We start from the raw sequence: 14,925 nt of genomic DNA on the forward strand, positions 1-14,925 counted from the left end.
GCGTCGGCTGCCCCAGGAAATGGGAACGGCCAACCACCTGCTCTAGCAACTCGCCTAAGGCCGCTACCATATTTGACCAAATGACACAGCGTTTCCCCCCAGGGAAATAAAGTACAGAAATATGATTTTACTTATTAATAAAAAGAAGCAGAAACTGCTTGGATGATTTGTTACTGCAGTCAATAACCACAGCTTGCAGGTGGGGCACACCACTTGTTCCCAGAGCTGTGCTTCTTCTTAATTCTCAGTGCAGATAGGGGGAGTGTGCATTACTTGTATGTGTGCGTGCATGTAGTTACATGTGTGTGTGTGTGTGTGAGCCAAAGTTTTAATCATTGTTGGTCATTCACATGTGAGGTTATGACATGAATGTGTATATAGGTTTTTATGGGTTTTACAAATGTGTAATTTGGATGTGTTTTTAGAATTTAGAGATTTTAGTGCCGGCTGCTTCACAATGCTGTCTCGAATTGCCCCTCGGGGACTAATAAAGTTGTCTTGAGTCTTGAGCTTGCCCTCTGTGTCCAAATAATTCCATGATTAACATCTAAACACACACACACACACTAAAGTTCAGAGAGTTGAAATGGCCGAACATCTATAAACGTGAGGTTGAGGCCTTTCCCCGGAAGTAGCTCTGAAGTCACATGACTCAGATGCTCATTCATTATTCTGAATTTTAAGCATTTCATTCTACTTAAACAGGAGTTACAAAAAATGTAACCCCCCCCCCCCCCCCGAATTGTCAGGGATGTAAACTAGATCTATTAAACCTAAAATGTTTCTGTGAACCAGGCTGTAAACATGTTTATTTCTGCTGTGAAATGGACATTTTTAACATGGGAGTCAATGAGGATTTGCTCACTTCTGCCGCCAGACCCTAGTGGATGACGATGAAACTGCAACTTTAGCCACACCTTCTTGGCTTAAAAAAATAGACCATAATGGTCCCGCCATGCACCCAGAACCATCACTACCATGTGTGCTTAATAGAATCATCCGAGGAGCCTAGGGCAGTCAGTAACCATCATCTCCCGTCTGCTGTGAACTTTTACCTTAACTTGGGATTTAAATCCCATTTCCTTCAGTGGATCACTTAAAAAAATAATGGTTTTGTTGTTGAGTTTCTGTTTATAAAGTATTTTCCTAAAACAACTAAAAGAGCACCTGTGCTTTTTTTAAACGAGCGTTTTAAGGCACCAACATCCTGTTTGAGCTGACTGGGTAATGTCCTGCTGATGTTGACATTCTGGGTACTGGTTGCCTTTGAGGTGCCAAATGAATCAATGTCATCAGTGTTAAAACTGAAATTCCTCAGTCTCTCTGACCTCCTGCTGTCCTTGTCTGCAGTCATCCATTTATATGACCTGTGTGATGGACAACCGCCAAAATGATAACTATTAATAGTGTGTGTGATGGTGTGCAGACGTGACATCAGGCACACCTCGTCATCGCGGTCTCCTCTAATGTCCTCTGCGCTGAGGATTTAAGACTCGCGGCTGTTCAACACCTTTGTCTCCATTTTTTTAGGACAAATTGAGTTCAAATTTATGAGCTTTGACATTTTATTATTAAAAGCACAGATTAAGTATCTGAAAAGAAAACACCCACGGTGCAGTAAACACTATGTAATATGTCCATTATACTATGGTATACTGAAATATGGATTCTGCAGGAAGAACGAATCCACTCAGGTTTAACTCATGACACAAATAAATAAAACCAAGAAAACAGGGAAGAACTAATCGAAGCTGGGCTGGTCGACGTCTGGTGGCAAAGTGCATCTAGTCAGGTGTGACAGGTAGAGAGGAGTAGTGAAGGGAACGAGGCCCGCGGCACCTTTGAGGATGGTCAGCAGCCGGTCTGCTGCACCGAAGACACCCTCTGGAGTCTGGAGTGATGGAAACAAACGGATCAGAGTGACACGTTGTTCTACTGAGGAGCTTTGATTTATTCAACATTTACTGTAAATAATTATGTAAAATCTCTAAATAAATGAAAGAATAAAAAAAAAGTCCAGATAAATGGAGGAAATCCACATGCTCATATTTTGTTAGCACCTAAAACAAAACACCTATTTAACAACATTTTGGTTTAGAAGAACAGCAATGTGCTTCTGTGTAAGTTTTTAAATGATTATTCTGTTACCCACTCTACATAACTTCCTGAATGGTCTATGTTAGGAGAAATACTGCTCATTTCCTACAAGACTGATGAGCTAGCATGAATCCTTTCATATTTGTCGAGTCACTTTTGCAGAAGCTCTTATTCAAACATCTTAATAAGAATAAGAATACCTTTATTATAGTCCCTCAGTGGGGACAGCAGGACAGCAGCAGTAGCACACAAGATATCACACACATACACATACATATCTTCAAAAATTTCCAAAATAATTACGTGACGCAAAATTGATGGAGGTATAAATGTTTATTCATAGCAACTGTGAAATTTAAAGGGCCTGTATCACGCTATTGCACTTTCCAGAGTAAAAATAGATATACTGTATGATAAAATATTACCGTTGGCACTATTGAGTAGGAATGTAAGAAAATATCGATATGGCAATATATCGTGATATATTTTCCTGCGATATTTTGATTTTCAAAAGCTATGTATTGGATTATTTAGAAGAACTTACATTACAACCTTTCTCAGCGGCCTAGTGGTAGAGTGTCCGCCCTGAGACTGGGAGATCAGGGGTTTGATTCCTGGTCGGGTCATACCAAAGACTTTGAAAAATGGGACCCAATGCCTCCCTGCTTGACACTCAGCATTAAGGGGTTGGATTGGGGGGTTAAACCACCAAATAGTTCCCGAGCGCGGCTGTGTCTGCAGCTCACCGCTCCCCCAGGGGATGGGTCAAATGCGGAGAAGAAATTTCGCACACACACCTGTGTGTGTGTAACAACTAATGGGACTTTAACTTTAACTTATCTAAAGTTTTTGGGGTGCAGTTCAAATGCCGACCCCTAGTTGGCAGCAGTGTGCAGTGGGTTTTGTTTCTACCATTGAAATGTAAATCCCCCTATCATGGTTCAAATACCTCATGTTAAACATGTTAAGTATTGGTTTGGACTGTTTTTTTATTTTTATTTTTCTACAATAAATTCAGTCTAAAAAGTTGCTAATGTCATCTGGCTGAATGTATCACAATACATCTCCCCTGTATTATGATACATATCGTATCGCCAGATTTTCACCAATACAGATCCCTACTATTGAGATGCCAGTTTTTATGAAATTTAAGTTATTTTCTTGTGCCAATTCAGAAATAAGATGCTTGGATTACGTTAAACCTCGTCTCGTCCACAATAGTACACTGCTGCAGACCCAGACACTGCAGATTCCCACAGTCATGTCGCACTTAGCAATTGCAGTACAGACACAACCCTGGAGAATGCTCCTACATAGGGGCGAGCCGCTAACACACACACACACACACACACACACACACACACACACACACACACACACACACACACACACCACTCGAGCAAAGATAGCTAAAATTGTAGCAGATTCCAAGCCTGATTCATTGTCCAGTTCTGACGCTCACCCGCCACACAGCTAGCACTCTTGCTCTCTGCTGACTTATGTTATGCCACTTACACACTAGCAATAGCTCGACTTTGCCCTGTCGCGTTTGTTCCACACTGCCTTAGGAATGCGGATGTGATTGAGCACATGGGGGGGTCTGTGAGGTCATGAGCGCATCTCCAAGCACGTAAAGATTGGAGAAGTCTGCAGTGTCTCCATTATGTGGCCTGAGCAGTCTTGCTTTTGGAGACTCTGATTCTGATACTGCATCCTTCTTTGCTGTGTGTGTGTGTGTGTGTGTGTGTGTGTGTGTGTGCCTTCTCACAGCAGTGACGGACAGAGAAAAACAGCTTCTTGCAGGGGCTTGAATACTCCAAAGCATCCCTTAGAAATTTTCTAAGGGAGCAAAGTGTAGTTTCTCATGGGAAGAAAGCGAGAATCAGAAGGAGGGGTCGGTTGGCTGTAGTAATATTGGGTGGGTGGAGCCCGGGCAGGAGGAGCCGGTGCACGATGCAACTGGTCTGTCAAAGATAGATGTGATGTCATTGGAGCTTCTGTAGTTGGTCACGCTGAGGCGATTCCCATAGTGAAACACCAATTGTGAAGTAAATGGTGTCGTTTTCTTCCAAGAAAGAAGTTATACTGAGGTAGAGGAACTTGTTGAGAAAAAACCTCTATCTCATGAAGAATTTAAAACGTCATATTTGTGGTTTTCTAAGGTAAAATTAGACCTTTTTCACCCCATTCTGACTCTTTGAAAGTCACTTGACCAGATCGGAGAATCCCTAATTAGAAGTCAATTTAATATGGTAGCAAAATAGTTTGATCTAGTCTACAGGGAGTGCAGAATTATTAGGCAAATGAGTATTTTGTCCACATCATCCTCTTCGTGCATGTTGTCTTACTCCAAGCTGTATAGGCTCGAAAGCCTACTACCAATTAAGCATATTAGGTGATGTGCATCTCTGTAATGAGAAGGGGTGTGGTCTAACGACATCAACACCCTATATCAGGTGTGCATAATTATTAGGCAACTTCCTTTCCTTTGGCAAAATGGGTCAAAAGAAGGACTTGACAGGCTCAGAAAGGTAAAAAATAGTGAGATATCTTGCAGAGGGATGCAGCAGTCTTACAATTGCAAAGCTTCTGAAGCGTGATCATCGAACAATCAAGCGTTTCATTCAAAATAGTCAACAGGGTCGCAAGAAGCGTGTGGACAACCCAAGGCGCAAAATAACTGCCCATGAACTGAAAAGTCAAGCGTGCAGCTGCCAAGATGCCACCAGTTTGGCCGTATTTCAGAGCTGCAACATCACTGGAGTGCCCAAAAGCACAAGGTGTGCAATACTCAGAGATATGGCCAAGGTAAGAAAGGCTGAAAGACGACCACCACTGAACAAGACACACAAGCTGAAACGTCAAGACTGGGCCAAGAAATATCTCCAGACTGATTCTTCTAAGGTTTTATGGACTGATGAAATGAGAGTGAGTCTTGATGGGCCAGATGGATGGGCCCGTGGCTGGATTGGTAAAGGGCAGAGAGCTCCAGTCCCACTCAGACGCCAGCAAGGTGGAGGTAGAGTAGTGGTTTGGGCTGGTATCATCAAAGATGAGCTTGTGGGGCCTTTTCGGGTTGAGGATGGAGTCGAGCTCAACTCCCAGTCCTACTGCCAGTTTCTGGAAGACACCTTCTTCAAGCAGTGGTACAGGAAGAAGTCTGCATCCTTCAAGAAAAACATGTTGTTCATGCAGGACAATGCTCCATCACACGCGTCCAAGTACTCCACAGCGTGTCTGACAAGAAAGGGTATAAAAGAAGAAAAACTAATGACATGGCCTCCTTGTTCACCTGATCTGAACCCCATTGAGAACCTGTGGTCCATCATCAAATGTGAGATTTACAAGGAGGGAAAACAGTACACCTCTCTGAACCGTGTCTGGGAGGCTGTGGTTGCTGCTGCACGCAATGTTGATGGTGAACAGATCAAAACACTGACAGGGTCCATGGATGGCAGGCTTTTGAGTGTCCTTGCAAAGAAAGGTGGCTATATTGGTCGCTGATTTGTTTTTGTATAGTTTTTGAATGTCAGAAATGTATATTTGGGAATGTGGAGATGTTATATTGGTTTCACTGGTAAAAATAAATAATTGAAATGGGTATATATTTGTTTTTTGTTAAGTTGCCTAATACAGGGTATCTGCAGGTTTAAGGGAGCCAAATTTAAGACTTTTTAAGACCTTTTTTAAGGCCACTTTGACCAAATTTAAGCTATTTTAAAAATTAAATTTAAGCTATAATTTCCAACTATTGCCTGGAGCCGGTGCTAACCACGTCGCGAACGTGGGATTAGCCATCCAGTTACCATTAAACTTGCCCTTCCCCATGGCGCAAGCTCCCACTAGCTTAACCAGCTAATGTGCTCATCTAAAAAAATAGCCTCCTTTCACAACCAAACTGACTGCGTACGGTTCCGCTTACGCCAACATCATCCACAAAAAATGCTGAACACCAACTAGAAATTCAGGAAATTTTTATAGAAATAAAAGAATCTTGTTTATTGGGTCTTTGGTCATTTAAGACCTTTGGAAACTGGATTTAAGGATTATTTGTCATTTTTAAGGACTTTTAAGGCCTTGAATTAGGAAAAGCTAATTTAAGACTTTTTAAGGACCCGCGGATACCCTGCTAATAATTATGCACAGTAATAGTCACCTGCACACACAGATATCCCCCTAAAATAGCTCAAACTAAAAACAAACTAAAAACTACTTCCAAAACATTCAGCTTTGATATTAATGAGTTGTTTGAGTTCATTGAGAACATGGTTGTTGTTCAATAATAAAATTATTCCTCAAAAATACAACTTGCCTAATAATTCTGCACTCCCTGTATGTTGAGACTAGCTGTTAGCTCATCAGTCCTTAAAGATGTAAACCCTATTTCTCCAAACTAAGGCTGTACCCTGTTTACTGAACAACCAGTATAAACTGTCAGACAGTCTGGTGCACACAAACCTGGTCTTCCGCAAACAACAGGGGGCAGTGGAGCGATGCAGCTAACATCCTGACGGCATCCAGACGCCTTGTGGGGACAGAGGCATTACGAGCTACGGGAGGTAGAAGCAAAGATCAGAGAGCCACAGAGACCTCTGGAACCTGACAAGTCACAGCACCATTAGGAGTGGGAGTCATACCCTTAGTAACCATGAAACAGACTTTTCCCAGGAAATATCCAGGGTCCAAATATTTCAAAGAAGCTTCAGCAGACTGGAAACTATCACAGAACAAGAAGCATACATGGGATTACTTTTACTAACAGGAGTAACACGAATTGTTCAACCAAATGACTTCAATTAAATATCATTTCATTTTTATTAGCAGTGTAAAAGTCAGCCAAATAGATAAATGCATCTATTAGCCTCGCATGTAAAAAATACTTATTTCATAATTCTGTTAGCGGGTAGATTCTATAATAACCTGTAAATATAAAGTCTGTCGCCATGAAAGGTTCCACGAGTGTCCAACTAAAACTACAGGATTAGGAGGTTTTGCCTGTGTTTTCACGTAGTCATGAGATTAGAACTTGGAGGTAAGCGTTACCTGGGCTCTGAGGTCAGATTGATTATGAACACCACCAGGTCGATCCTGGGACGCCTCTCATTCACAGGCAGAGGTAAACTCTTAGCAAGCCTCCTGCCAGATACATCAGTCAAAAAAAATAAAGGTTTTGTCTGCCTTTAAACTCAAAATTACTGAAGATGATACAATTACAGTAAAGTTCTGTCCTTCAGGAGCTTCTCTAGTGGAGAGCAGAGAACATCTGAAGGTAGGATGAGAGCAGCACGACTCACACATTCACGACAACGCTGGTCTCCTTCAGCAGAGCGTCGCCTAATCTCAGCTGAAGCTTCTCCTCGTTCTCCACCAGCTGTAAGCAGAAACACACACACAGTCACTGGTGTGTCCTATCCACCATCACATCCTCACCAAAACCCCAGCATGAGAGAATGGGCCTGGATGCCACAGTCTACGATATTACACTAAAATATTTTTTTCTTAATAAAAAGAGATGACTGTGTTTTACTTCCAACGCTGACACTGAAGACAAACAATCCCGACGTAATATCTTAATTTTTATCATTTATGGATGCAGCATTTACATCAGGATGTATGAGCTGGGCAACAGTTATGTCCACTGTGAGCAACCATCTTTGAACAGAGGCGGTGGTTTCAATCAATCAATCAAATTTTATTTGTAGAGCACCTTCTACAACATTATCGGAAGCCCAAGGTGCTGAACAACATCATTAAAAGAAAAACGTTCCCAGTACATGGGCATAAAAGCAGGATAAAAACATAAAATCATAAAATATCAAGCAAACACTGTTACAGATAAAGAGAGATATAGGAATAAGACTAATAGATAAAAAAACAAATGTCGGACAAAATAAAATCAAGCATCTGGGTTGAAAAGAAGAATAGTTAAAACCATAATGTCAGGGCAATTCAAATGACCCTAGCGCTAAAACGCAATCAAATAAAAATGAGTCTTTAAACGAGACTTAAAGACTTGAAGGGATGGTGCCTGCCTAATGCTCAGTGGCAATTCGTTCCACAGAGTTGGAGCCAAAATAGAAAAAGCACGACTACCCCTCGATCGAAATTTCGACCGGGGGATCACCAGAAGTTCCTGCTCGGCTGAGCGAAGAGACCGAGATGGAGCATACCTGTTCAAAAGCGCAGTAATGTACGAGGGGGCACTGCCCTGGAGGGCCTTATAAACGAGAGTTAAGATTTTAAACTGAGCTCGATATTTTACCGGGAGCCAGTGCAGAGCATCCAGCACTGGGGTAATGTGCTCTCGACATCTAGTGCCTGTCAGGAACCTAGCCACAGAGTTCTGCACAAACTGGAGCCGTGCAACCGTGTACTGGGCCAGACCAGCATACAGAGCGTTGCAGTAGTCCAGCCGGGACTGGACGGTGTACGACACCAACTGTCTGCCATCTATAATCCAGTTTTGAGATCCCTTCCCAGATGCCTCAATGCCCACGCATATCCTGGGCCATCTGACCTCAGGAATTCACATGATAGGGTGGGGCAAGGCTTCACAATGAGCTCACCCGAAACTCTGGCTGAATAGGTCCCACACCCACCCTCAATGTGTTTATCTAGAAGATCATCAGGGGGTCTTTTGTTCCCTCCTCGGGGGGGAAACTCCCACTGGATTTAAATCTGGGACTCTCCACCATTTGACCTTAGAACTGAAGAAGTCTCTCGGATGAGAGGTGAAACGTCTTCAAGCAACTCAAAGAAGTCCAGACGCTTTTCTTTCAACGCTCATTAGACTACAATGACCTGGATGACTGAGAACCTTCACAGACCTGGGCAACAGTTGTTTCACTGTGGTCCACCACAGTATCTGGGCCCTGATGATTGCCAGATTTATCTTCCATTCCAGCAGGGGGCCGGTGGACACGTCTCTCCACTTCTGGGCTAATTAAGAGACGTTAGATCCTGGATGGCTTCTAGCTTTTTACTCCCGAATGACACAAAAACTGAAGTCCTAATTCTCAGAAGGCTGACGTGGACCTTGGCACCATTTGAAAAGAAAGTTGTCATTAATCTGGAGATAAAAATACAGGGTGGGCCATTTATGTGAATACACCTTAATAAAATGAGAATGGTTGGTGATATTAACGTCCTGTTTGTGGCACATTAGTATACGTATGTGAGGGGGCAAACTTTTCAAGACCATGGTGGCCATTTTGGATCCAACTTTTGTTGTTTTTTTTTTAATAGGAAGAGGGTCATGTGACACATAAAACTTACTGGGAATTTCACAAGAAAAACAATGGTGTGCTTGGCGTTAACGTAACTTTATTCTTTCATGAGTTATTTACAAGTATCTCTTTGTTCACAGCCATTGACATGTCGAAGAGGTTAACACGTGAGAAGCGGATCATAATTATGTTGATATCTGGTGAACGCAGTAACCAGATATACGATATGTTGTGCAGCCCTACATAAAAGGTTATTTAATACCTTTTCATGCATGCTGACCACAGTAGAACGCATTTTATTTAAATGTCCAGTTTTTCTTCATGACTTGTTTCGCATAATTAAACTTTTTGTTTTTTGTCAGTTGTTCTGTCTTCATAGAAGATACCATACATCCAACCTGGCATTCTGTGTAGCTGTGGTACCTTCATAGAGGGGACATCCACTGAGAAATTGCAACCAACACCAAGACGCTCTCATTCACCTTCTTTCCAACTCTTTGTCCTGTTTGTAGTTCTTCCATGTCTTTCTTGTAGGTATGCGATGACTTTTCAAATTTTCACTTCATTTTTAATTCCTTTCATATGTTTTTAAATTACTTATTGGCTCATTAACTGTGATGCGCTACAGCGCATCTAAATTATAAACTGCACAGATGCAAACTGGGTAGAGGCGCACAGGGTTTCCTTTGGTGTTTGTAAATTTATTTGCCTATGCGTAAGTTTGTTAATAATGATCCCTGCAGATGTGCAGACATTTTAAACATTACGCATCGCAGAGATAACATCCATCAAGATACGATTCTCATCAGTGTCTTGACACTAGGCTTGGGCGGTATTACGGTATTACACGCGGTATTACAAAATAGCGACGTGTCAGTTCCAATAAAGTCATGAAAAACAGCTGTGCGACTGACCAGTTCCTCTATCCTCCCCATACTCCAGCTCTGCAGGGAGAGCGTGTTGGCTGTGTCAGAAAATGACCTCCAGCTAATACAAAGTCAATAAAAACCACAATTCTAAAAAAGCTGGAGGCCAAGTATGAATCTGATTCAGTGCGCAAATTAATGCGAAAATGCACTTTCCTCGACCCTCGTTACCGTGGCAGATATGAGCTTGATGACAACGCACTGGCTGAAATCAAAGCTGAATTACAGGCTGAGATCGTGAGCTTAGAGGGGCAAACAGCACCAGAAGCAGTGGCCATCCGAACCAGAGGAACGAGCACAACCTGAACCCCCACGCAAAAAGATGTCTCTGGGGGCTCTCCTGCAAAAACGAGCCGCTGACGCTGCGCCGGAGGGTCCCATCAGCGCAGAGCAGCGAGCTGGAGCTGAAATAACAGCGTGCTGTTTGGAACCTGTTATTCATGGGGACGAAGACCCTCTTCTCTGGTGGAAATATGCTGGCAGTCGTTTCTAATTAAGTGGAAGTTAGACGGTATTCAAATTTGGATACCGCCCAAGCCTACTTGACACATAAAACTTATTCACTCAAGTGAACTGTGCACTGAAGAGACTCGGACCGCATCTGCGACAGACCAGTTCACAGTAGGGATGACCAGATTCCCCGCTTTGGGCACACCTGCAAGAGTCATTTTTAACAAACACACACACACAGGAAGCTCTGTGCACGTTTGCCTGGTTTGCGTCTGTGCAGTTTATAGTTCAGACTACCCGTTTAATTATAGATCCACTAGGATAAATACAATAGTTGATCTCACCAAATAGAATATTTACTAAGACAATAGAATAGAACTATAGACACATTATTGTGTGTGTGTGTGTGTGTGTGTGTCTGTGTGTGTGTGTGTGTGCGCGCTCTGTCTTCTCGATCCCCAGTGAGTCGTGGAGGATGGCTGCTTATACTGAGCCAGGATCCTCTGGAGGTTTCTTCCTGTTAAAAGGGAGTTTCCCTCTCCACTGTCGCTGCATGCTTGCTTAGTATGAGGATTGCTGTATAGTCACCGACACTCGTCAGTGTGCTGGGTTCCTTATATAGGACACATTATTTCTGATTGGCTTAATGAACTGTGAATTGGAATGTTTATTATGTGAAGTGCCTTGAGACGACTCTTGTCGTGATTTGGCGCTATATAAATAAATTTGAATTGAATTGAATTGCTGTAGCATGTGACACAACTAATGAACCAATAAGTAATTTAAAGCCACATGAAAGTAAACGCCTGAGCAGCCCACCCTGAGTATCTTCAGGAATAACGTTTTGATAAAACATTTGCTTGTGTGGTTGTCTGTTCGGATCTTCACAGCCGGTCAATGAGCCACAAGCAACAAAGGTGAAGACACACTTTATCAGCTCTTGTCCATGGTGCTGAAAGAAAATGACTGGATCACCTGCATCATTGGATGATTTGGTTAATTTAATAAAACAATCGGTTAGTATTATTTAAAAGCTTACGATACAACTCTATTAGCAAAAAGTTAACTATTTTGTGCTTTTAAGTGGAGATCCTCTCAGGAAAGCCCAGCCCTGGAACACATCCTTGCACATTGATAAGTGAGTTGTGGCCATGAATATGGAAAGTTAATCAATTAAAATTTTAAAAAGCATGTCCAGCTTAAAGAATGTTTTATTGTCGGGATGATTCCAGTTCCAGTGTGGGCCTGATGCTAAAAAAATGCATAAATCTGGTTTTACTGAAGTTTCACAAATCACTAACTGTTTTACATAATCTGCTATTAGTCTAGAATAATCTAGTACAGGTTTTAAGAGTGTCTGTGCTCGAGCAGATTAAAGATGGTCAGAGGAGAGAAGAACTGGGTGTAATTGCCCTTTAGCCACTTCCCGAACCAGAAGCTGGAATCGGAAGCTAACTTCAGCCTCGTGGCTTGTTTTGGGGTTTCTTATGTTTAGCCGAACGAAGGCATAACTCGAAACAAGTGCAAAACTTCCTAAATAATGTTTGACAAACAGAATAAAACACGTTAACTGACATGAACGTGTTTTTTAGGAAACCCCCTATTTTAGCAGACTGAATGCAGTACGCAGAAACCTATTTTATGTAGCAGAAGCTAACAAAATTAGCATTTATTAGCTACTTACGTGCTCCTTTAGTTGCAAAATGACGAAAAAAACCTAACTTACCAAGATAATAGCCGTATTCAGTCCAGGGAGTTTACTAAACGGCTTCAAGAGCGCCATAGTAGCAGGAAAATACTTCAAATTGCTCTAGTTTCGTTTATTTACCAAAGCAAGAAAGAGCTGCCGCATCTTTTTCAAATTTCTCTGACGTCATTACGCCTAACGTTTGGCTGCTGTCTGCCACCTGGTGGCCGTACTGAGTGTAGCAACTCAGATTTTACCAGTGAAGCTTTTCATGAAAATTATTTTCTAGGTTTACAAAGGCGGACCGCTACAGGGAGGTCACTCTCCAGAGCCTCCCTGGTAAGATCTATTGGGGTTCTGGAGAGGAGGGTCCATCGGATTGTTGAACCTCCGATTCAGGAGGAACATTGTGGTTTTCGTCCTGGCTGTGGAACACTGGACCAGCTCTATACCCTTAGGGGGTTCCTGGAGGGTGCGTGGGAGTTCGCCCAACCAATCTACACGTGTTTTGTTCAACCCCGTCCGTTGGGGGGTACTTTGGGAGTATGGGGTGCCAGGCCCTTTGATGAGGGCTGTTAGGTCCCTGTATGACCAGTGTCAGAGCTTGGCCCATATTGCCAGTGTGGCAAGGTGGAGCACCGAGGGCCCGGATGGGATTTGATCCCCAGACTCCCGGGTGAGAGTCATGCCCGCTAACCAGTCAGCCAAAGGGACATCCCCTTGGCCAAGTAGCCAGGGCGCATGATCAATCGGGACACTGACAGGACGCTCACACTGTCACATCAGCAGTAGGTCGAGCTCATTTCCGGTGAGAGTTGGACTCCGCCAAGGCTGCACTTTGTCGCCGATTCTGTTCATAACTTTTATGGACAGGATTTCTGGGCACAGCCAAGATGTTGAGGGGATCCGTTATGATGGCCTGAGGATCGGGTTTCTGCTTTTTGCAGATGATGTGGTCCTGTTGGCTTCATCATACATCTCTGGCATTTGCTGGAGCGGTTCTAAGCAGTGTGAAGCAGATGGGATGAGAATCGGCTCCTCTAAATCCGGGACCATGGTTGTGAGTCGGTAAAGGGTAGAATGCCTTCTCTGGGTCAGGGATGAGGTCGTGCCTCAAGTAGAGGAGTTTAAGTATCTCGGGGTCTTTTTCATGAGTGAAGGAAAGATGGAGCGTGAGATCGACAGGTGGATTGGGGCTGCGTTTGCAGTGATGGGGGCGTTGCACCGATCTGTCGTGGTGAAGAGAGCGACTCTCTAATTGCCCTCTGGGATTAATAAAGTATCTTTGAATTCGAAGTCAGAAGGTGAGTGCCAGAGAAACATCTGGCACAAGGCTGATCAGCACCGGTACACCACAGGGGTGTGTCCTTTCTCCACTGCTCTTTTCATTGTACACCAATAACTGCACCTCTAATGACTCAGCTGTAAAAATCCTGAAATTTGCAGATGACACCACTGTCATTGGGCTCATCCAGGATGGTGATGAGTCTGCTTATCACTGAGAAGTTGAGAGGCTGGTGGTCTGGTGTAGTCAGCACAATCTTGAGCTTAACACCCTTAAGACTGTGGAGATGGTCATGGATTTTAGGAAGCTTCCCACAGTGCTGCCCCCCCTCACAATATCTAACAGCCCAGTGTCAATGGTGGACTCATTCAAGTTCTTGGGAACTATCATTTCCAGGGATCTGAAGTGGGAAACAAACATCAACTCCATCCTCAAAAAGGCTCAGCAGAGGATGTATTTCTTACGGCAACTAAGGAAGTACGGCCTACCACAAGAGTTGCTGATCATCTTCTACACTGCTGCAGTCGAATCCATACTTTGCTCATCCATCACTGTCTGGTTTGGGTCAGCCACAAAAATGGACAAATGCAGACTACAGCGTATTATTAAAACAGCAGGAAAAATCATTGGTGCCCAACTGCCCTCTGTCCAGGAACTGTACATCAGCAGGACCAGGAAAAAGGCAGTGAATATTGTCCAAGATGCCACACATCCTGCATCTACTCTCTTCCATCTCCTCCCATCTGGCAGACGCGATAGATCACTGTACACAAAAACTACCAGACACAAGAACAGTTTCTTTCCTTCAGCCATTTCTCTCCTGAATCTGTAGATTCTTTTACCATCCTTTTACTATAGTTTTTAATACTTAATCAGTATGCTTATGGATATGTGTGTGTGTGTGTGCACGCGTGCGTGCGTGTGTGGGTATGTATATAGGTGTATGCGTAAATTAACATGTGTGTGGGTATACATGTTCTTATGTGTTTTTAGGTATTTTTATTCTCATTTATTATGGTTGTTGTATGTTTTAGAGAGCGAACATCTACCGAAGACAAATTCCTTGTAAATGTAATTTTACTTGGCCAATAAATCTGAAATCTGAAGCTCTGAATTTAGAGGTAGATACGTTCCTACCCTCACCTATGGTCACGAGCTTTGGGTAGAGACAGGAAAAATTAGATCGCGGATACAAGCGGCTGAAATGAGTTTGCTCCGCAGGATATCTGGGCTCTCCCTTATTAGAGATAGGGT

At 43.0% G+C, this 14,925-nt stretch overlaps 1 protein-coding gene across 1 annotated transcript; it reads right to left on the bottom strand.

Moving 5' to 3' along the window:
• Positions 1-1,547: 1,547 nt before the first annotated feature.
• pane1 (proliferation associated nuclear element) lies at positions 1,548-12,609 on the bottom strand. Its single transcript, XM_015954427.3, has 6 exons — positions 12,426-12,609; positions 7,392-7,468; positions 7,141-7,233; positions 6,735-6,814; positions 6,556-6,647; positions 1,548-1,891 (listed from the first exon to the last, which is right to left on the bottom strand). The coding sequence occupies exons 1-6, from the start codon at positions 12,480-12,482 to the stop codon at positions 1,742-1,744; spliced, it is 549 nt and encodes a 182-aa protein (XP_015809913.1). The 5' UTR covers positions 12,483-12,609; the 3' UTR covers positions 1,548-1,741.
• Positions 12,610-14,925: the final 2,316 nt, after the last annotated feature.

The sequence above is a fragment of the Nothobranchius furzeri genome, chromosome 7, assembly GCF_043380555.1.
Source record: "Nothobranchius furzeri strain GRZ-AD chromosome 7, NfurGRZ-RIMD1, whole genome shotgun sequence".
Classification (NCBI taxonomy): domain Eukaryota; kingdom Metazoa; phylum Chordata; class Actinopteri; order Cyprinodontiformes; family Nothobranchiidae; genus Nothobranchius; species Nothobranchius furzeri.

Excerpts from the sequence above, each read along its gene's own strand:
- pane1 (XM_015954427.3), bottom strand. The coding sequence starts at position 12,482 with ATGGCGCTCTTGAAGCCGTTTAGTAAACTCCCTGGACTGAATACGGCT. Across the intron at positions 7,234-7,391 it reads ACCAGCGTTGTCGTGAATGT|GAGGCTTGCTAAGAGTTTAC; the intron begins GTGAGTCGTGCT and ends TGTATCTGGCAG. Across the intron at positions 1,892-6,555 it reads TGTTGTTTGCGGAAGACCAG|ACTCCAGAGGGTGTCTTCGG; the intron begins GTTTGTGTGCAC and ends CCATCACTCCAG.